Source organism: Atractosteus spatula, chromosome 2, assembly GCF_055471065.1.
Source record: "Atractosteus spatula isolate fAtrSpa1 chromosome 2, fAtrSpa1.hap1, whole genome shotgun sequence".
Taxonomy (NCBI): Eukaryota; Metazoa; Chordata; class Actinopteri; order Semionotiformes; family Lepisosteidae; genus Atractosteus; species Atractosteus spatula.
The window spans coordinates 7,941,030-7,963,673 of record NC_142707.1 but is presented as its reverse complement, the minus strand read 5'-3'; the positions used below and the strand labels follow the sequence as shown (position 1 = coordinate 7,963,673).

Here is a 22,644-nt window from a genome sequence, read left to right as displayed (position 1 = left end):
TAGTATTGTTTTATATAGTCTTTTTGAGTGAGATGGAAATTCTTTTTTAGTCTCTACTTATATTAATATATGTATTATATATAATATATATTATATTTTATAAAGCATTTAGTATATATTTAAAACATTATACCAAAGCTCTGTAGTTCCTACTCAGTAATATCGAACTAAATATTCTGGAGTCAATGCTAAAACCCCAGGAAGAGAGAAGGTTTTTTAGAGAAGACTTTTTAACATTACACACATCAGGCATCCCTTAAACCTGATGGTCAGTGGCCAGAGGCAGATGGTTTCTTCCCGTTCACCTTGGGATACGAACACTGCCTTCAGCACAGACCTTCGCATGCCTCCAGAATCAATCAGTCTCCCCAAAGTGATGTGTGCAGTTCCACATCCAGGCCCTGGAAGAGTCACGTGCTTTCCTTGAAAGAAAGAGCTAGCTGGATCAAGGATATTGGAACCCTCCGTGGCAGACAGTGTGTGTGTTTGGGGGGTGGGAGGATGAACTGTTTATGATCGTTTAAGATTTTGTTAGAAATTCCAAATTTTATTGAGGCTAAGGAGGAATGGTTGGGAGGGATGACAACAGCCAAGTTCAATCAGACTCAGTGGTCAGTAATTCATAATCATAATTGAAATTCAAAATTGATTCACGATCAATCCTGACACCATTTCCTCACCTAAAACATTACAAATACTGTACACGATCCCCTTGTCTCCAACCCTGCCGCCATCTCTACCTGTGTGGCTGCCCCTTGGTCACTCCTCAGTCCACATGGGGCTCCCAGTCTCCTCGTCCCAAGGCTAGGTCAGCCCTCAGCCACATGGGACTAAAACACTCGTTCAACCTTTCGATACGCTTAGTTCTTAGGTGTTGTGACTCCTGGTGAATTACAATTCAGTGTGAGCCTCATGGCTCAGGAACGTAGGTTCTGCTGCTGGTAGAGGATTTTTTCGAGCAATAAAAGACTTTCTTACTGTATATCCGACTTCCTTCCATGGACATAGCTAGGCAGAGGGGAAAAAACAAACACCTTGCACCTGTTCAGGCCATCACCGGTTTTATTGGGAGTTTCGTTACAAGGCACGTTACAAAGTTTCATTACAAGGTTTCGTCCAGTGCAGTGGTGCTGTCGCCAGACACATCACGCACCACTGGATTGGATTCTCATGCTGCTGGGAGCACTGGTTTCACTGGTTACTGGAGCTACCTTCTGACTTAGGAAAACATGAAGACTTTCAATCGGAGTGCAACTGTTCAATACTGGCATTATGGAACCTCGCCTGACTTGTTCTGGGCACAGAGAGGCACTTGACGCAAATCAAATGAAAACATTTAAATATTTCAAAAAAACTTTTTTCCTAGACTGATACAATAAAATAACACAACATGCTTAGTATATAGCAGGAGCTGTTCTTTGCTGAATAAATGTTCTTCCTGATATTTGAACGTTTTAACATTGAAAATGTGCATCACCTTTCTGAAATGCATTCATGGATTAAAATCCGGTGGGATCTGATGTTCTGGCAGTATCTAAGGAACAGATATTGAAAACACATATGGCCAAATTATAGGTACATAAATATATAGGAGACTTAACAACTTTTGTTATCCTGCATATGTGAGTGATACCAATTGTTTTGTAAAGTGACTAAACTGTTAAAATACATTTAAAAAACAGATCCTCCGTTCAGTTCCTCAACTGTTAATTTGCACATTGTATCTTCCCAACCTGGCAAATTGTCTTTAGATCACATTAGCTGACTCCACACTTCCCTGAAGGCACCTCAAGCCTCTGTCTTTATGAAAACTGCAGGACGTAGACATTTGGTTCTAAGAATATCTGTGTCTTGTGTGGTGGTGATGGTGAGAGAAAGGTTCACTCATTTTTTCCACCACATTCTAACAAAAAACAACTGTTTTCAGTATTTTCTAAATTAATTGGAAATGCATCCAATTTTATATATTTTTGGTAACACATTAGATTAGCAGACACAAATTACATTTAAGCTTTTTAAGCTGGTACAATAGTTTAAGATGGTCCTCTCTGTCTGTCCGCTACTAATCAATTGTATTTTAACCAAACCTGGTGTTCTCATCTTAGATATGAGTCTTTCTTCATGTAACAATCAGTGCTGGTAGCTTTCTTCTGTGTCATAGAATGTCATTTGCAACACGCCTACCACTTAAAAGCTTTAATCATCAAAAATAAATGTCATCAGAAGAAAGCTCTTTCAAATAGATACCCCATTCTGTTTTCACCATTGCCTATTTCTGCTTACAGAATGTAGATTGAATTATTTATAAAATACTGAAACCTCCACTCTTTTAAAAACTGATATGAACACAGCCCAACACATAAATAGCAATGATGTACAATCAAAAAAAACTAAAGGGCTTCATGTATGTTGTACTGCATAATGTATAGTTGGTCCATTAGACCTGTCAGTGATAAAAAAGGAAAATATTAAAAGGGTACATGGATATGGTTGAATATGTTTTGGGTTTTTTTATATTATGCAGTGTAATGTTGGTTACCGATTTTTTGAACACCTGGGTTTGAAATTATGCACAATTGTTTCTGTATTTTTAAAAAACGCATCAAATTTACATTCCTACTTTTTTGTGTAACGGTCAAGAAATGCAGTTATTGCCAATGGCAGTGGTAAATTCTATGCTTTCCATTGGTAAGGCTTCAATATGAGTTGGTAAAATATCAAAGTGATATTTCTGTATCAACACCAAACACACAGCCACACGTACTTCACAGAAATTAGAAGCAGAAATAGGTTTTGATTGTTTAATTAAACTACTCACATATACTGCATAATCCTACTATTTTCTTTTCTCTTCTTTTGGGACAGTGCTGAACTTGGTTGGTTTTAAGGTGACATCTATTCAGAAACGGAATACAAGTGAAGTATTAATCAATATAATATTGATTGATTTTGGTAGAAGGAAAGGTGACTGCCTGCACTACTGCTCATCTGTACTATTGCCAGTATCCAACCAACAAAATGTGATAACTATATATAAATGTGCTATATAAACTTGGATTTTGGACAATATCTTCTAAAAATGTAGGCATTTTTCATTCCAAGGATCCCAGCCATAACCGGACTGTATTTGCAATGATGACATTGACCAAAGTGAATAGTCTCCTTTCCCTAAAGAAATCTTTGACTTCTTCTAAAAAAAGTTTCCTTAGTGTTTTCCATTGTTTGAGGTTCCTCCTAGAGCTTTTCAGAATGGACTGCTCCTTTTCCTTTCTTCTGTGCTTTCTGGGAGTTTGATACTAGATTTCTACAGACAGCAGACTTTTTCTTTCCAGACCACGGCAGAGAGCAGTTCTATCTCCTCTGTGACCTCAAGTCTTAATCCACCATCTACCGCAGCCTCCAGCCCGAACAGCAGCCCTGTCACTCTGCTGTACTTCAGATGGCTTCTCCGAAATCATGGAGATGAAAAGGGTTTGTGCTCGTTTGGTGTCCATTGCACTCGTTGAATTGTGTATGGCTATGGTATCCACTTTGTTAAAAAAGCAGACCTTCTTTTTAAAATCGGTTATAGCAGTTTCTTTTCTGTTCAAATGTACATTTTGTAAAAAAAAAAACTCCACATACAACATTAATAATAATAAAATTAATTAAAAAAATAAAAAGAATTAAAAAAAATCTTTGGCCTGAGAGTATGCAAGGCAAACAAGCTTTGCCTTGAGGTTGGTGGTGTTCGAGTCTTCTGTTCTGCATTTGTTCTTTTTAGACAACAAAGATTCACCGACTAAATTCCCTGCAGCGGTCTCCTTTTAAAATCGTCCCCTGAATCTGTGTCTCCCATCCTTTGCAATAATCCTGAGATCCTGTGAGGTGACTTTTATTCCTTTTGTTATTTCGTTTAATGAAATTGTCTTTTCTTCAAAGGTACTGGAGTGGGGCAATCATTCCCCCTTGGCATGTCATACTTTTGTTGACCACTAGGGGACAGAATTTGCTAAAGAGTCCACAGAATTCACACTGGAAGACATTTTGCTGTAAGCCAAGGTGTTCTCTGGTGCCTGGAAGAGAATGCAATATGCTTGTGTTCAATATGAACAATACTAAAGGCCTACTAATGAAACACGCTTCTATCACCACAAAGAATTATTGTAGCCCAGCTTGCAGTGATTCACACTGAAAAATTAATTTCAATATAAGAAAGGCTACAAATGAGAAGTGGTCATTGGCATCATCAAAGTGGTTTCATTTGAATACCAAAGTTTACCACATTAAATAATAAGATTGTTTAAATTACCCTCCTTGTAGTATATCCTCCGCCCTCCCAAAAACATGAAAAGCTGTTTGCTTTTCAATTTATTTTTAAATTTATTGAACGTTCCACCGTTTGAAATTTGTTCCCGTTACTATCCTGAAAATGTCTTGCCCAGCAAAGTGATCCTGACGCACAGGAAAAGAGGCAGGCTGAGACTGTGAGGCTCTTACATGTCTTCTGAAGAGTCTGTCCAGCAGGCTGCGTCGAGGCGGTTCAGGAAGGTGATTCCAGTCTAAATCAGGAGGCCTTGTTCCTTGTGGTCCAAAGACATTCAGGTCTTTAAAACACTCGGTCTCAATCATCTGTCAGAGAGTAAACACCGTGCAGAGGCAAAGGGGTTTAATTTGCAAACTTCAGATAGAGGCAGGTGTTTAACTACAAACAGAAGAAACTGGTTAAAATCAGGAGGCTCAGTACAGTTGCATCTCCTAAATTCAATCTGAAAAGTTCTTTCTGCAGCAAATTCATATACTACAATATTTACATCTAAAGAAGAATGATGGAAACAATACAGTAATGTGCCTGAACTTCCATTGTGCCATGTTACATTGTAGGAGCAAGCTCACATCATTTGAGGAAATGTGCAATCTTATCATGTTTATATGATGATTTCTGGACCAAAGCTTGATGACTCCAGCATTAAAGCCTCCTACCTCGTTCTGCCAGGGAATCGAAACGCTGCCTGTGGCAAACTTGGCATAGAAGTCATTGTCAGTTTGGTCCAGGTTGACCCCTTTGACAGTGGAGAACTGTTCAATGTCCAGGACGTCTTTGCAGTACACAGCTCTGGGCTGCAGCGATAGACAGAGAGATGGTCATAAACATACACAGTCTTGAGATGAACTAGATGCAGGAAAAGGAACTCGAGTAAGGAAACTGTTTCTTACATCTGGCACAAAGGAAGGCTCCAGGATGCCAGCCTCAAGCCTCTTGAAGTTGATGTTCTTGAAGAAAGGATGAGCTTTTACCCCCGCTGCCCCATCTGACTGGCACCCAAGCCTCAACTTTGCATCTTTAGTTAACAGCTGCAAAAACCAGACAAATTAGAGAGCGAGAGAGACAGTTTCATTTGCTTTTGAGCTTATCAGTGCTGTAAAGGGAACAGCTGCCTTGGTCAGTACCAGGAATTAAAAAAAAAAATAAAATGAAAATAAAGAATTACTTGATTCAATCTGACATGGTATTGTGATAAGGTTTTCAGTCATGAGAAGGAAGAAGAAAAGAATGTTTCAAGCTTTAAGTAAAGTTTTTGAGCAAGAGTGCCATTTAATGTTTAGTTTTATTGTTATAAAGAATTTAAGACGAGTTTGTAGCAGGAGCAGTGGAAAGCTGCAGTTCAAAGGTCATGTTGATAGATAGGTAGATTTGTAACCATTAATAGTTTTAACAAACAGCTCAATAAGACTATCAAAATCAGACAAGCAATCTAGACCAAGATCTTGCATAGCAGGGATGCACAATGTCAGAAATGAATCTTATTTTCAGTTTCCGGTCTTGTGCAGGAGAAGCGAGCGGGCAATGATTCCGATGGCCCGGGTAGCTCACCAGCCTGCAGACGTTCTTGGTGTCCTCGGTGAACTTCTCGTTGTACTCCTCCTGCTCCTCCTGCACCCGCTTCTCTACCTCCTCCCTCTTCACCCGCTCCTTGCGCACCCGGAAGGGGGAGCGGCCCGCCGTCATCTCAAAGATCAGGCAGCCCAGCCCCCACCAGTCGGGGCTCATGGCATACCGCTCGTTGTTGATCACTTCGGGGGCTGTGAGGTGGCGGTGGGAGAGAAAGGGCACGTCAGCACCGCCGCCTCCGCTGGCGTGCCAGGTCAGAGATAGTGCTGCTCTGTCACGAAGACCGAGGATCACTGCCACCGTGGGAGACCGTGTGAAACGATCCTTCGGGGACTCCAATACAGAGGATTAGTCGTTATAAATGACAGACTGGAGAGAGTTCAGGCCAGTCTTCAATATCACCAGCAGCCAGCAGCCATATCACCCCGCAACTCACAACTGGCAGCCCACTGAAGCTCAGCAGGTGTGAGCCTGGTCAGTACCTGGGTGGGAGACCTCCTGGGAAAAACTAAGGTTGCTGCTGGAAAGCCAATCTTAGGACACATATGCAACACCATAAGTCTTCATTCTCTTGTATATTTGATTAAGCTATATCACCCTGCAACTCACAACTGGCAACCCACTGCAGCTCAGCAGGTGTGAACCTGGATGGGAGACCCCCTGGGAAAAACTGAGGTTGCTGCTGGAAGAGGTGTTAGTGGGGCCAGCAGGGGGCGCTCACCCTGTGGTTTATGTGGGTCCTCATGCCAGGGTATAGTGATGGGGACACTATACTGTAAACAGGTGCCGTCCTTCGGATGAATAAATGATAAATGATAAAACCGAGGTCCTGACTCTCTGTGGTCATAAAAATTGTTATTTCGAGAATAATAATTCTCGAAAAGAGTAGGGGTGTAACCCCGGCGTCCTGGCCAAATTTCCCTTATCAATCATGGCCTCCTAATAATCTATGAATTGGCTTCATTACTCTGCTCTCCTCCCCACTGATAGCTGGTGTGTGGTGAGAGTACTGGCACACTATGGCTGCTGTCGCATCATCCAGGTGGGGCTGCACATTGGTGGTGGTGGAGGGGAGTCCCCATTACCTGTAAAGCGCTTTGAGTGGAGTGTCCAGAAAAGCACTATATAAGTGTAAGCAATTATAATTATTCAAGGGAAGGATTCCTGCAGGTTTTACAGATATGTATCAATTTGCTCCCGATTAAGGCATTAATTAAGGTTAAGGTATTAATGAAGCCCTTACAAAGACTTAACAAAGTTGCCCATGTCTGGTTAAGGCATTGCTTTAAAACACCTGGAAGTATTCTTTGTCTGGTTATTCAACAGTTTCTATTTTAATTGGAATCCATGGAGAATGAGGAAACACAGATGCCGGGTGAATAGCTTCCTTCTGTTATTCCACCGAAAGTGCTGATAAGTGAGTATAAATTTGCATGCAGGTTGTTTTATCGTGGCAATGACAAATCAGGAAGTTCTAATGAACACATACCCATATAGCCAACAGTGCCCACCCTGCCTCGAATGAGCTCTCCTTCAGGCACCTTGATGGCCAAGCCCAGGTCAGATATCCGAATGTGCCCTGTGATAGTGAGAGTGAAATACAGTATATAGCTTAAATGCAAAATGCCTCACTTTGTTATGCTGCTTCCAAAATGCTGTTCAAGTGAAATAATAAGCACCTTTACACTTCCAATTTTGCTTTCAAACAAATTCCAAACTTGCAAATTTGGGTTTAAAAATTCCTGTTTTTCTTTTTCCAGCATCACAATTCAATCAATGTAACCATAAACTAAAAATGAGAATATATTTCAACCACACAACAAAAAATTAAAACAAAAATAAATGTTTTGTTTTACACGTACAAGTAGGAGTTCACATTCTTAATTTGTTTTAGCACTAAATGCCCTTATCTTAGCCTGCAGCTGCACGTAAAATCCTTCATTCAATCCCAAGTTCGTGATTACAAAAAATGATTACATCAGTTATTGAAGTCAGTGAGCTATATAGTACTATTACTTAGTGGACCTTCCTTACAAGGTTTAAATTTAATAAATCATTATCCCTCAACACTAAATCCTTAATGTTTCCCAGACAAGCACCAGCATATGACACTGGACCATCTGTGATGCACATGCATAGGTCTGTGCCAAATCTGGTATGCGTCCCAATATTTGAAGTCCGGTGCTTGGCATTCAAGTTGACCCACTTATTGTATATCCAAAAACCTCCACTGAGTCTTGATGCCTTGAAGTGAAGTTTAGGCCATATCTTACACAACATATACTGTACATACTGTATGAACACAAACCAGGCGCAAGGTTATGCAACAGGTCACATACTCGAAATAGATATGTTCTGTGACACACTTACCATAGTCATCTAAAAGAATGTTCTCTGGTTTTAAATCCCTGTGGGTCCAAAGAAGACAGAAGAATGCAGAAGTTATAAAAATAGATCTAACACTTCTGTGAATCAAAACATGGTAGAATGTAACCACGACTGAGCATGGGAATTAGTACAGAAGCTGTGAGCGTTGAAATTTAACCTCTGACACTTTTTCAAGACATATGCAATGTATTTTAATACTTTATGTCATCCAAGAAAGTAAGACCTAGTTCCAGGTTTTGAAATCCACATTTCTTGAGACTGTTTTAATAAGTTCCTATTATAAAGAAAACTTTTTAAGTGAAACACTTAAAAACAGCTAAAGATTCCTGGTGACTCTTTAAGCTACAGAAGCTATTAACTTAATAATCACTCTCCAAAATCACTTTATTTTTAAAACAAAGGCAAATACGCTTTTCTTGGTGTGTACAGTAATTCTTCTTATACACACCCTCTTTCCTTTTAAAATATTAGGCCAGATGGTGTCTATTATCCCACAACACTTTTTTTAAATAGTAAAAACTAAATGATTCCATGGAATAACAAAGGAATAACACTTGAAGAAGAACACACAGGCACGATGTCTGGAGTAATAAGCAGACCACCATCACACTAAGCAAACAAATCCTTCTAGTAGTGCAATAGGACAGGCTAAAGTGCTTGTAAGGCAAAGAGAGTCCACCAAGTGGTGCTACTGTACAATACAATTAGACTCTGATCACCAACAAGTGCTGAAAAAAAGTCAAGAAAATGAGAAATGTCAAGAATGTAAAGTCTCCAGCCTAGGACCACAGAAAAACATAAAAATCTCTTTCCTTCACAGTTTTGGACAATTTTAGGTTTTACAAACAGCAGAATCTTTTTCTAAACCAACAGTAGGTGCTGGACACTTTCAACCTTTGAACATCTTTTTTTAATCTGCACAGAGATGCAAGACACTCATTTTTAGGTATAGTGCCTTTCTGATTCATCAGTACAACTAGTACATAAACATTAATTCTGGGAAACCTGACATGGATGCTCTAGGACAGTGCAGACTTCAGGGAGCCTTGTGAGCTACAGTACATACATTACGGCCCAGGCACAGCAGTCACATTGCCACCAGAGAGCCTAGACTGGACTTGAAGACTGATTTAAGAAAGAAGACTGCTCGATTCCAAGAGAGGTGGGTGTTTGTGTGTGTTTATTTGCGGCCAAACCACAATGTGGATCACAGTCAATCCAATACAGGGTGTTCTTATGCATTCAATGATAGGAGATTGGCATAACAAGTTCATTAAAGGAATTGATCATTAACTTCAGATAACTGGGGAGTTAATATAAATATATGATACTAGGTTGGTATTTGCCCGCCCTCTGTGCAGGTGCTCTATCTGGAAAGGGATTCCTGAGCAGTGAGGGTCAGCTACACAGATGTACTACGGAGGCTGACTTGAGTGAGATGTATTTAGTGTAAAAGTCTGGATCGAGCTTTTTTCTTACACTCTCACCTATAGACAATGGCTTCTCTGTGCAGGTGCTCCAGTCCACAGCAGATCTCTGCAGCATAAAACACCACTCTCTCCCTATCGAAGCCAGGGGTGCCCATGTTGTAGATGTGGAACTTCAGGTCCCCGCCATTCATTATGGTCAGCACCAAACAAATGGCGTCCTTGGTCTCATAGGCGTACGCTAAACTAACCTGGGCACAGATCATTACAAATTATAATCAGTACCAAAGGGGCTTTAAGTTGTCTGGGAGGCAAATAAAACCAAAGTATTAAATACAAAAATGCTCACCACAAATCTGCTGTTCACTTTCTCCAGGATCTGCTTCTCGTTTAGAGCCATGGCCTCTCCCTTCCTCTTTTTGATTCGCTTTTTTTCCAGCTTCTTACAGGCATACATCTTCCCCGTGGCTCGTACCTGACAAGCACATACCTGGCAACAGGCAGTGGAAACCTTTAAATGTCTCTTGAAAGGGTCTGCTATTCAGGTTTAAGAATACTCCTAAGTCACAGCTCTTTCTCTCCCAGCATTCTCATGACTTCCTGTCACGGCTGAGAAGTCATCTTTCTTTTTTAGTTGCAGCAACCCAAGGCTGGGGTGCTGGGGTGAAAGAGACACCAGTTCAGCAAAGAACAGATGCACACACAAGCACACAAGGATAATTTAGTGACACCGCTTCACTTGGTCAGCGTGTATTTGGAAGGTAAGGAGAAGAAACAGGAGTGTCTGGGGAAAACTCATGAGAACATGGGGAGAACATGCAAACTCCACTCAGAAGGCACCCAAGAGCTGTAAGGTAGCATTAGCACTTGTCTAATGGCGCATCATCATGGCAGCCACTGAGGAATCCTGTGTCTCAAATGTTCATAACTGTAAACAACAACTTATCATCTCAGTTAACATAAAATGAGCAACAAATTAAAATGATTTATGATTCTTTCCATGCAGCAGATGTCTAGACACTACTAGTGGAGCCTTACCTCTCCAAAACCTCCCTTTCCCAGCACTCGGTATTGTCGAAAAGTGTCTTTTGTGACAGGTTGTCTGAAAAAGACCATATTTGATTTGGTTAATTTGGTGAATGTCTTTTTGCACTTAAGAGGTTGGTTTCCACATTATTAAAAAAAATATTCATGCACTTGCAAAACTGCATGTTTCCATTTGAAGAGTGAATGCTATTTCTCATTGGTACACAATTTGTCAGTCCCTTCCCATTACAAAAGTAACACTCACACCCAATGAGTTACAATATGTGAGAGACATACTGTAGAAGAGGAAAATGTGACATACAACATACAGTTTCTCTCTCCCATGAAAAATGGGACATGAACTGGACAGTGGAACACAAACCTTTCCAACATTTTCCACTGAAGGAAGCGGTCAAAGTACATGCTGTCCTGGTATTCTAAAAAGGGTGTTCCGCTTAAGTGCTTGTGGAGTGCCCTGTGTCCGAACACAAACATCAAGAGGACAGTTAGAGAGGCAGCCATGACTACAGATGCAGTACAGCACATACATTTACAAGAAGGTCAAATGTTCTTCCCAGACAGAAATTGACAACCTCCTCAGGCCTGGTAAAGGATGTACAAAAATCTCCAAATTTAAACGCAATTTTAATTTGAACCCACAAACCATGTCCCTCCCCTACTCCCAAAGGTAAAACAAGAGCATATATAATAGAAAAGATGCAGGTACAGAGAGCTCTGGAGAAAGGAGACTGAAATATCCCCATGTGTGTTTTCTCTTGCATTACTGCACTAAGGACTGAGTGTGCTTTTGCTGTGTTTATTCTGGGCCCTTGGAGTAATGGGCAACCGTGCTCATGCACAAACCATTTCTTTCCAGAACCACTGCTGTGTTGGTAAAAAAACAGAACAACAGTACACAGCAAAGCACAGGATTTCAACTTGAGTTTTATACTCAATGCATTTGAAGTTAGCATGCATTTACAACATTTTCCACGCAAATTCGTGCTATTTCCTTTACTGAACATGGTTTAAGCACGAACAGCTGCTTTCTTAAAACATTGAGAAAAAGTTACTGGCAGTTCTCATTGATGGATCTATATTATAAACAACGCCTCTTCCTGGGTGACTCACTGTTCAGGTAAGACTGCTTGCAGCAGAAAGCACTTTCGGTTTCTACTGCAATTGCATAACCAGGAGCGTGGGTGTCTGTTCTGATTAAAAGCAGGAATGATAGCTTGCACACTGAAGGAATGTATTCTGAAAGACAGGTTTGTTCCTGCCATGAATATGAAATAGATTAACATTTATTTTTGCTCATTGAGGAATGCAATTCACATAAATGCTATAGATATAAGAAAACAGCATTTCCTTAAAAAGCTAATGAGTGTAAGACTACCAGATTACTACAGTATACCAAGACACAACAAGTATGTACTGTGTGTATCTCCAGGGGAGAGAGGGGAAAAGGGTTCAGACTGGGAGAAGCAACAGCAGCCAGGGGGAGCTTACTCTCGGCACTCATTGAAGAGCTCTTTGCAAGGGCTGAGCTCCAGGTTCTCTCTGCACTGTTCGATGAAGTATTCAGCCACCTCCGGCACATACTCCTGTGACTGCAAAGAGAGGACACCCAGAGAAAAATTATACGTACTCGTTCAAATTTTCTACCCCTGGAAACATGCGTTCAGTTTTATAGTTACCTCTAAGCAGCAAAGAAAGGGGACTACAGGTAGGCTCATTTTGTCCTCTGTAAGGACTCTATCATTTAAGACATTTTCCAGTGAGCTGAAGAATGATTTGGCTACCCATTGTTCGGGTGGAGATGCGCAGTTCCTTCCTGTCCCAAATCTTCTTTTTGCACATGCAAAGTTAGTAAGTACTGGTGTCCGCAATTCATTCTTTTCAGCAGAGCTGAAGGAGCTTCCTTACACACCTCTGTTGAAAAGCAAAACCTATTTCCTACCTCACCAAGCGCCATTCAGCCTCTCTGAACCAATGCTATTTTATGGCAAACTGGGTGTGGGTTTGAGGTCAACAAAATCATTGTCTGAGCCCAGTTTGGTGGCTGAGGTCCTCTCACTGTCAGTCAGGATAAGGTTAATGATCTACACCCCTTGGCTTAAGTTTCTTCAGTTTAACAAAGAGGAGAAAATGCCTTATTGACCACAGATTAGGGCATCACTGTGGGGCAGTGGTTAGCATTGCTAGCTTACAGTGCTGGTGCCCTGGGTTCAATTCCTGGGGTGCTGTCTGTGTGGAGTTTGTATGTTCTCCCTGTGTACATGTGGGTTTCCTCCAGTTCCTCTGGTTTCCCCCCCACAGTCAAAAGACAAACTAGGCTGGTGAATTGGTTAATCTCTAAAACACTCAACCTGGTGCGAGTGTGAATGTGTGTATGTCTGTTTTGTACACTGAGATGGACTGGCATCCTCTCCAGGGGTGTATCCTGCTGTGCGCCTGCTGCTTGCCAGGTTAGTCTCCAGTGTCCCCCGTCACGTTCCTTTTACTGGAAAATGTAGTTTAAAAGATAGATGAATTACAAATTAAAGAGATGTCACCTTATTTGGCTGTTTGCCTGTGTTTAGCAGACTACCATACAATGTGAGTTCCTGTCCATCTATAATAACCACAGAATCTGCTGCCTGTGCTGTCATGGTAATAGATGCTGATACCTTCTTACCCCTTTTGTGAAAAACTTCTGAATGATGTCCTCACCGCGCACCTTTCTCTTCTCGTCTGATGTCACTTCATAATCCTCCTGAAAAGACACAGCGGGCAGCGGTCACCACAACTGACCAGACAGTGTCTTACTCAAATATCTATGGCCCATTTCTGGCACATCCTACAGAAAATGGAAACAGGCCCAACTTTCTGGTTGGAACATTGAGTTCCTTCGCGCCTGGTTGGCTTTGCCCCTCCCGATTGCAGATTTTATCCAGGCAGATGCATTTTCGAGGTAGATGTGGCGTCACCATGGTTGGAAACACATTGCATAATAAGCTGACAAAAATGCACAGCAGACCTGCAAAACCGCATATACACATTTACCCTGAAAGTGCATGTGCAGGCCATAGCCCTAGAAACTATTGTTTCCAGTATAAAGCTCCAGGAATTTGCAAAGATCCAAATGTTTTCCCATTACAATCTGGGACGAGCACGGCTCCTGAGAAAACACTGCAAAAATCCAAAGGACGTTTGTAACTGGATTGCTTGCATGGACTTGATTTATGATATATCAGTTTGGAATACTGGAAACATAATTAATAACAATATTGATATCATAACTTTGCAAAAAGGCCAAGCCAGTTTTGTGGTTATCCCACAGCGTAAAATATGAGCATACTAAGGGGATATGAACTGAGTTTCAGGTGTCTTCCACAAATTTAAAATGATGCCTATCCGTTTCTATGATAATTAGTATTCGGTGAGGGAAGAGTAATTCTTGCTGCCGCAAAGCTTTGGACATCTTATATATTTTTAGAAGGGGTGTCGAGTATTTACAGACACACGCTGGTATGTCACTAATGTATAATAGCATCCTACTAGATCCAGGGCAAAGGGGAAAAAAAGATGCATGGAAATCTGTGCGTACGACACCTGATCCTCAAGGCTTGGTGGTAATCCTCACGTGTCCCAACCTTGTCCCCTCTCACACATCACGGCTTCTCCTCTAGCTCCTGTTACAGAGCTTCTTCATAAGCCCCTTCTGCCTGCTGGGCATGTCCAGCCCCTTGTACCCCACCACTGCTATCAAGGCATGTGCTTGTGACACTCTGTTGCCTAGTAACATCCCAGCAAACGGCAGCCCAAAACAAAGCAGGATTCCCAGAGTTTCTCATGTGGCTGCGCTCAGGCGTCCTGTTGCTACTGCGTCACGTAAAAACCAGATGGCAGCCCGTGTCACTGTGTTTCCACTGGCTGGCATTGTCACCTCCTCCGCCAGCCCGAGAATTCAGAAAACGTCGGGCTCTCCTTTGCTTGTAGTAATCGAAAACATTTGGGGGTGCAAACCTAGCAAAGAGCCAGCCCAGGCCCGGTTAAAAAGAACCTCATGTTTTATTCTTCTGACAAAAGCACATCAATCTGAAGATAGTCACAGCGGAACCCATTTTGTAATGAAGCAACAGCCTCCCGGAGTCATCTCAAGTTTTGTTGATGTTTACTTTTCCAACCAGTCACGGAATTCTCATCATTTAGCTTCCCGCCATTACAGGAGTGAGATTCTCAAGTCTGTCAGAAGCAACATTGATAGCAGCAATCATACTAGTACAATGCAATCTCGAAGGGAGAACTGGGTGGAGTGGTGGCTCTGTGGCTAAGGCTCTGCGCCTGTGGTTCAAATCCCGCAGCCGGCAGAGGAATCCTACTACTGTTGGGCTCCTGAGCAAGGCCCTTAACCCCAACTGCTCCAGGGGTGCTGTACAATGGCTGACCCTGTGCTCTGACCCCAGGCTCTCTCCCTGTCTGTGTGTCTCATGGAGAGCAAGCTGGGATATGCGAAAAGATAATTGCTAATGCATGAGATTGTAAAGGGTTAATAAAGTGATGATGTTATGTTTGACTGCTTCAGCTGTTCATTACTCTTTTGCCTCTTGTGCAAATATTAATGAAACGTCTAGCTCGCTGGGCTTAGTAAAGTTGTGGAGCGCTTTAAAAAAACAATAGAAAAGGCAGCACAAACCATATGTATCAGAAGTGGGCTGCAATGAAGTCTCTTGTTATTTGTAGTAGAAGGCACAGATCCAGCAAGCTGTAGCTGCCAAAGTGCCTAAGGGGAGGTGGTGCTCAAAAAAGGGGGGAGTTTGGGGGGCGTGCCTCCTCTTTCCCTTCATCTGGATGCGAAGCAAGCCCCCCCCCACCTCCCATCTCCCTCCAGATAACAATCAGCCACTCATTCCAAAGCCATTATCCATTGCAGTCAGGAAGCTGCAGTTGCACAATGCAAGCCGCATCATGGCAGAGCAACAATTGGAACCCGCATGGCACTGACGTCAACACATCTCAGGAACACACCCTCCCTCTCTGTATTTTGTTTCTCCCATACTCTTACACCCTTCGCTCTCTGCTTCATTCCTTCGCTTTCTCCTCTCTTTGCTGATGCTCAACCGTAAAAAAAAAAAAAATGAAACCAAAATATTGAACATTGAAGGAGGCCAACGCGGTGGAGTCACAGGCTCTCGGCGAGCGCTCCCAACACGGTTTGCTCATTTCCCGGAGACATGACACTGCTTTAAATGGGGCTGTAATTAAACACAGTCCAAAATACTGCAGCCCTAATTCGGTTTCACCACTTTTAGGAATTTTTCCCCACTTTTATCCTTTCTTATTTTCCACAGATTTTGAAAGGGCTTTTTTACTCTCCGTTCTTTCATGTACAGCTGTTTACATTTCTCTGACAGGTTGCTACAGTCGTATCTGCTACAGACACCTTGGAATGCGTGATGTTCGGCAATTATTTCTAAATTAGTGATAAAACAAATGGAAAAATCAGCACACACAGTAGTGGGCTCTATCGGCGCATTCTGGGGTCAATGCGACAATGCACTACAAAACACTGCATTTGCCGAACAATACATCCTTTCACTCGCAACGCATTCATCTTAAGATGTTTGGGGATTTACTTTACGGATTTAAATGTCATGTGAGAGGTATTTTGCCTGGGAACAAAGACGGGTTAAAAGGAAGCTTGTATTTTGGTTATTATCCAACTGGATTACCCTTTGATTCATAATGGAGCATTCACAAGGCCACTTAAATTGGTAGATGAGTCCTTCTGCAAACCATGGTTTATTTTCAAGACAGTGAGGACTGTTTGTCAGGTAATATCACCAACCTCGTGCAATTTCTAAGAATCCATTTTTATTTTAAAATTGATTCAATGGCATTAAATACAGAATTCATAAAGGTCCAGATTTTATTATTATTTATTATTATAAATAAAAATGTATTATTTTTATTTATTTCTACAGAACATTCTTTTTTTCTATGGAACAGAGCAGGGAAACAAGCACCAAGAGTTATGCTGGAGTGAAATACAGTAATACTGAGACTTTACAGCTGCAAGATACTTCAGCAAAGGATTACCTATTTAAATTAACAACAGGTTGAGGTGAAAACTTTTTAAAAATAAAGCAGATAATGCAATGTATGCAGTGTGTGTAAAGTTACCATGTAAAGTAACATGTGACCTCTTAACAGCAACTTCCCCTCCCTATTTCTTATCAATTTAATAAATAATCCTTTAGGAACCTGTAACTGAAATGAATTGCTTATAACAGTGACTGTGCTCAGCACTGACAGTAGGATTATTTCAGCTGGAAATGATGGGGTATTGGAGGCAAAACTGCATTAGAACTGACCTCAGACTTATTGTAAAGCATTAAATTAGTAATGTTTTGCTTTCAACATCCAGCCATTTTCTGTGCAAATGCTTGCACAGCATGAAAATAAGAGACTGGAAAATTGCTCCAGGTTTGCTTTTAAGTGACAGTTACTATATACAGTACCAGGTATAGGTTTACCACAGTACATGAGAATGGTCATTTTGCCATTGTACCAGTACACACCGGTTACACACTGTCGTCTGCTGTCCCAAGTTTTCTTCATTCTTTGACTTCATTCTCGTGCTAATGCACTAGACTGAAGACATGAATGACACTTTCTGAATTGGAATAGGAATGGGAGTGGCAACAGCAAGAGCAAGAACAAGAACAAAGAATTATTACTGCTTCATCCCAAAGGTGCCCAAAAAGCACTTCACCTATAGAAGCTGATTCACTTCAACCACCTCTGGAGGTTGTTTAACCTCTCCTCTGAAGTACACTCTCCTCAGTTACCATACTGGGTAACAGGGTTTGGAATTTCTGATCCAGAGGGATAAGCGCTTCCTACTGGTCCACCAACAACACTTGCAGCTGAAACCTGGACTTGATAAGAATAGAGGAATGTGAGTACAGACTGGAGAAGGAGCCACAGCAGAAAGCGCTACATTCTCACACCAAATCCTTCTTGTAACACTTTCAGAGGAGTCTGGATGGTTAAGGCCTTCTGAAACAGCCCTCTATCCCACCCTTCCCCACCCATTGCGTTACCATGGCATCCAGAAGGTGGATGCACCGCAGGAACTTGAGGTGAGTCTCGCAGAACTGCCGAAACAGCAGCCTCCCAATGGGCTGCCTGTCACACAGGCTGAAGTAGTCCCGCTCTGCAACGACAAGACAGGATACTCAGGTTATCACCACCCCTGAGACCTAACATTTACAGTAGGTCTCAAGAAAACCCCTTCATTAAAAACCACAATGGGCATGCTTGTGTGAAGATTTGGAGCTCTCTCAGTGGTGCTGGGGCTCTAAGGAGCTTTCCTTCCTACAGTACCTAAGGTGTGGCACAGTTTACATTTTCAGCTCAGGAGTAAGATTATAAACTAACATGACACTTTGCCCTTCTCATTATAATAGTCTACAAACAGTCACTAATTTGTGAAGCTAACAGGAGGAACTACAAATTTTACATTAGCATGGAGCAGCTGCAGACCACATGGTGGAAATTATGGTGGATCTGAAATACAAAGAAAACAGATGTCTGGTGGGAAGAAGCATTCAGACCAGAGGCACCTGAGACACATGTACAGTAACACCTAGTGAGGCAGCGTTTCTCAGGACAGGCAAGTCAGGATGTCAGCACAGAGTGGCTGGTGTCTTCTTACCAAATGGAAAAACAAACTCAATTAAATCATTATGCCTTGCATTTTGCCTTTAATGACTTGAAACAATGCTCTCTACATACAAATAATCTGTACTCTCACTCTCACAGCTAGGAGCACAGGGATCTGCTCTCAGACTTTACTGTGCAGAGATTCCCTTCACTTCTTCCTCAGCCAAGGAATCCCAAAACCCAATTGATGTTTTGTAGCCCATGGAGTTTCCAAAGCTTTACGAAAGAGTAAAGGCAGCTCTCATTAGAATTACATGAAAATTGCTGCCAAAAGTAGTAAAACAAAACCACTGACATATTCAGCTTAAACAATGTTTGTGAAACAAATTACAGTATGTAAATTTGGAAAACAAGTTTAGCAAAGCATAATCTATTCCTTAGTAAATCAACTTCCAACATTGAAAGTGCTTCAATTATATATTATAGCTCCCTCCATCCATTTTTAACTGCTTCATCCAATTCAGGGTCGCAGGGGAACTGGAGTCTATCCCAGCAAGCAAGGGGCTCAAGCTGGGGTACACCCTTGATGGGATGCCAGTCTATTGCAGGGCATACATTCTCACACCAGGGTCAATTTTCCCATAAGCCAATTAACCTACCTGCATGTTTGTGGATTGTGGGAGGAAACCTATGTGAACAGGGGGAGAATGGGAGAACATACAAAGTCCACGCAGATAGAACTCCAGCACTGGCAATGCTACAATGCTAATCACCACTCCACTGTGCTGCCCATCACTATTATACCGGTAATTAATATTACAGTTTATTTTTGACTGGCACCTTTATGTGGTGACTTACATTAATACATCAATACATCATAACATTGCAGCAGAATTGCATAGTGTTAATTAGAGCTTAAATATGGTAATACAGCATGCAAAATTGGTGCAATATATACAATGATGAAACAAGTGAGCAATGAAGTGAAGGTCTAAAACAAATTTTAAGAATGTATGGAGCTTAAACATAGAGTTCATGAAAAGGAGTGATGGGCATTTTGTTTGTGGGTGACGCAGTGCTGGTGACAGTATATAAGCTGCAAGTAAATGTGAATAAAAAAAACACAACACATCTGTGAGCAATGGTCTGAAGGGCCTATCTCTAACACTGAGGCTTGTACTTGCATCTCTAAAACTATTAAAAGTGACATCACATTAAATTGCTTTAATATTGCTGATGTATCACCACAGTATACACCACAAGTCATAAAAATGAAAGATGTATACTGAATATTTACTTTGTAATGAAAATACATGCAAAATGAACTACATTAATCCCCAAATGCTGTATCATAATTTAAAAAATGCAACGTTTTCTATGGGAGGACTATATAGTATTATACAGGAGGATGGTGGACAGCTCCATGGTCAACTCACCGATACTGTTGCGTAGTTCTACACACTGGCTGATGTGAGGGAAGCGCAGAATCTCCCTCCATTTTTTGCTTCGTCCTTTCCGTTTCCCGCCCCCGCCTGCGAGAGAAGAAAGTGACTTAGGAAACCTAGGCCGTTAATAAAAGTCATTGCTGCCATGTGCCTCAGTAATTGCTTTCTCAATTCAATAATCAAGGACTAATGCAACGAGCCCTCTAGGGTAGTAGTTGGGGGGATGGGCCCCATGCTTCCTAGTACAGACTAAAAAGCAGTAGCAATGTGTGCTATGAATAATAATAATAATAATAATAATAATTGCTTACACTTACATAGCGCTTTTCTGGACACTCCACTCAAAGCGCTTTACAGGTAATGGGGACTCCCCTCCACCACCACCAATGTGCAGTATCCACCTTGATGATGCGACGGCAGCCATAGTGCGCCAGAACGCTCACCACACACCAGCTATCAGTGGGGAGGAGAGCAGAGTAATGAAGCCAATTCATAGACAGGGAGTATTAGGAGGCCATGATTGATAAGGGCCAATGGGAAATTTTGGCCAGGACGCCGGGGTAACACCCCTAATCTTTACGAGAAACACCCTGGGATTTTTAATGACCACAGAGAGTCAGGACCTCAGTTTTACATCTCATCCGAAGGATGAAGAGCCAATGTGTGCTGTGTGCTATGAGATTTCCCTCACTGTGATGTGTGATGGGGAAAGAAGTTTTATGTAAGTGCCAAAGTCATTTTGGCAATAACATCTTGTGAAAACCTTTCCCACTGCAGTATGAGATTTATTCATTAAAATAATAATTAATATCTTAAAAGTTCCCTTTTTAGAAATATACAAAACAGTTCAAGTGCTACGGCAACAGAGAGGCACAGTTCCTCCATCTCCAGGAGTCCAAAGCTTCCTTGCACTTAAATGTCTCTCTCTATTTAACAGTGCTAAACATTAGCACACCTGCATTAAAGCACTTGCAGACTGTACCACCAGGGGACCATTAGAGTATAGCCTCCACCCCTGTTAATTTAAACTTGGGTCCATGCTTTTTAGAAACCACAGTATCTGAATGTATATAAACATCTCCAGATGGGTATTACATATTGGAACTTCAAGACCATCACATACCAGTCAGCTGAGTAAGCATGCGCTGATGACTGAAGGAACACAAATCTAATTCATATGTCACAGTTCTTTTCATGTTGTGAAACACAAATGTTATGCAGGGACAGAAATACGTTTCGACAAAAGCGTCCTTTGCCGTTTTGACGTTAACATTAGCATTTTTTGATATGCCATAAACCATTAGAAGAAATTCGTTTTTATTCCGATAACTGTTTGTCTTTACACTGAGGACTATTGATTCCATGGACTTCATACATATCAAGCTTGCTTGTGTAAGTAAAACTCTTTGCCCCTCTTTTAGTCTAAGGAAGGAAAGCTCCCTCGATTTCTTTCACAACTTTGTCAATATTCTGTGTTGTTGCACCCACCCTGGTGGCCTTGCGTGATTTAATTGTAAAATTCCAGGCATAGCCACTGTTACGCTTAAAGACACTGGACTCCCAGAACACACACGCAGACGATGCACTTCGTTTCTCCCCCCGCGGTCAGCTTAACTTGGAACACACTGGGAACGAATAAACGCGTCAAACAGAGTCCCTGCTTTGTTAAACTAACTGACTCCCGCGTTCTATGAAGTCATTTTGGAATAGCAATAAGGTTCATGCTGCTCTGTGGGATTACTGCTAGGCCAACCTACTCCAGCACTGGAAGAATTCAAATAATTGGCAGCCTCACTCTTACCAGTGACAGAGTGACACTTCTCTCACTGCAGATCTCTAATCCCTATTGATTAGGTTTTGCGTGAGCCATCAGTCATTCTTAGTTGCTTCAAACTTTGCTTCAGTTTCCTAGCTGCCTCTGCATTCGTAGAACGTAGTTATACTTCAAACTAAAAATAATATTCAGGTTTTTTCTCTCTGGCTGTTGTTTTAATACCATATAAAAAAATACATAGTATTTTAAAGCCCTTCGTCTGAGACATGATTATTTGTTATATGTCATCCTTGTATACAAACTATACCTTAATTTATGAACTATACTAACTTGAAGATGGGTTGTACCATGAAAAGACACTGTATAAAATAAAGTGAACCGAACTGATTCAGCTCGTCTCATAGGAAGAAGCTGTCGTTTAGGCATTCCAGAAATTATTGGAGATCAGGTTCAGTAATGATTCACACTCCAGAGCTGTAACAAGCCCCCTCAGTGCAACACCTCTGCTGCTCAGGGCCGAGGGATTCATCTTATAAAATCTTCCGCTGTAAAATTGGCAACACAAGAAGATGCAAGTCTAAACTGTTGGTTACAGTCCACTGCCAGCATAACTGTGAACATCCAGACACAAACATTTGACCATCACAGTTCTACATTCATAGTGAGGCTCTAGACAGGTTTAGTTGTTCATACATTCCAACTGAGCAGGAGCTGCACAAGCCCAACCTAGTGCAGTAATTCCTCACAGCCCTCTGTGGTTCTGACAGAAATATTGCAGTTTAACGGAACAAAGACAGCTATTAATAATACTAATGGTTCCCAGTACATTACTGTTTTTACAGGCAAGTAACTAATATCAATAAATGTTGGACAGTTATCATTATATGTTTCTGCCGGTACATAGAAGGGAAGGAACATTATTGATATTCAGATAATACTGTACATAGAGCTGAAATTATACACAGAAATGTGCTAATAAAAAAAGACTTCCACTGCTGCTACTACTATGTTGCTGTATGTAACAGAAATAAAAATAATAGAAAATAAAATAATTATTTAACC

General features: G+C 41.4%; 1 protein-coding gene across 1 annotated transcript in view; it reads right to left on the bottom strand.

Annotated features, from left to right (window-relative positions):
* Positions 1 to 1,048: 1,048 nt before the first annotated feature.
* LOC148839113 (G protein-coupled receptor kinase 5-like) overlaps positions 1,049 to 22,644 on the bottom strand; it is a 55,546-nt gene continuing 33,950 nt past the window's right edge. Inside the window, exons 2-16 of the mRNA XM_088904663.1 lie at positions 19,800 to 19,895; positions 17,802 to 17,914; positions 13,391 to 13,468; positions 12,223 to 12,323; positions 11,096 to 11,188; positions 10,726 to 10,789; positions 10,037 to 10,177; positions 9,748 to 9,938; positions 8,243 to 8,280; positions 7,362 to 7,451; positions 5,855 to 6,063; positions 5,197 to 5,334; positions 4,963 to 5,100; positions 4,480 to 4,611; positions 1,049 to 4,055 (exon numbers count right to left, since the gene is read on the bottom strand). Coding sequence (XP_088760789.1) covers positions 3,975 to 4,055; positions 4,480 to 4,611; positions 4,963 to 5,100; positions 5,197 to 5,334; positions 5,855 to 6,063; positions 7,362 to 7,451; positions 8,243 to 8,280; positions 9,748 to 9,938; positions 10,037 to 10,177; positions 10,726 to 10,789; positions 11,096 to 11,188; positions 12,223 to 12,323; positions 13,391 to 13,468; positions 17,802 to 17,914; positions 19,800 to 19,895 — 1,703 coding nt within the window. The 3' untranslated portion in view covers positions 1,049 to 3,974. The remainder of the gene's footprint in view (positions 4,056 to 4,479; positions 4,612 to 4,962; positions 5,101 to 5,196; positions 5,335 to 5,854; positions 6,064 to 7,361; positions 7,452 to 8,242; positions 8,281 to 9,747; positions 9,939 to 10,036; positions 10,178 to 10,725; positions 10,790 to 11,095; positions 11,189 to 12,222; positions 12,324 to 13,390; positions 13,469 to 17,801; positions 17,915 to 19,799; positions 19,896 to 22,644) is intronic.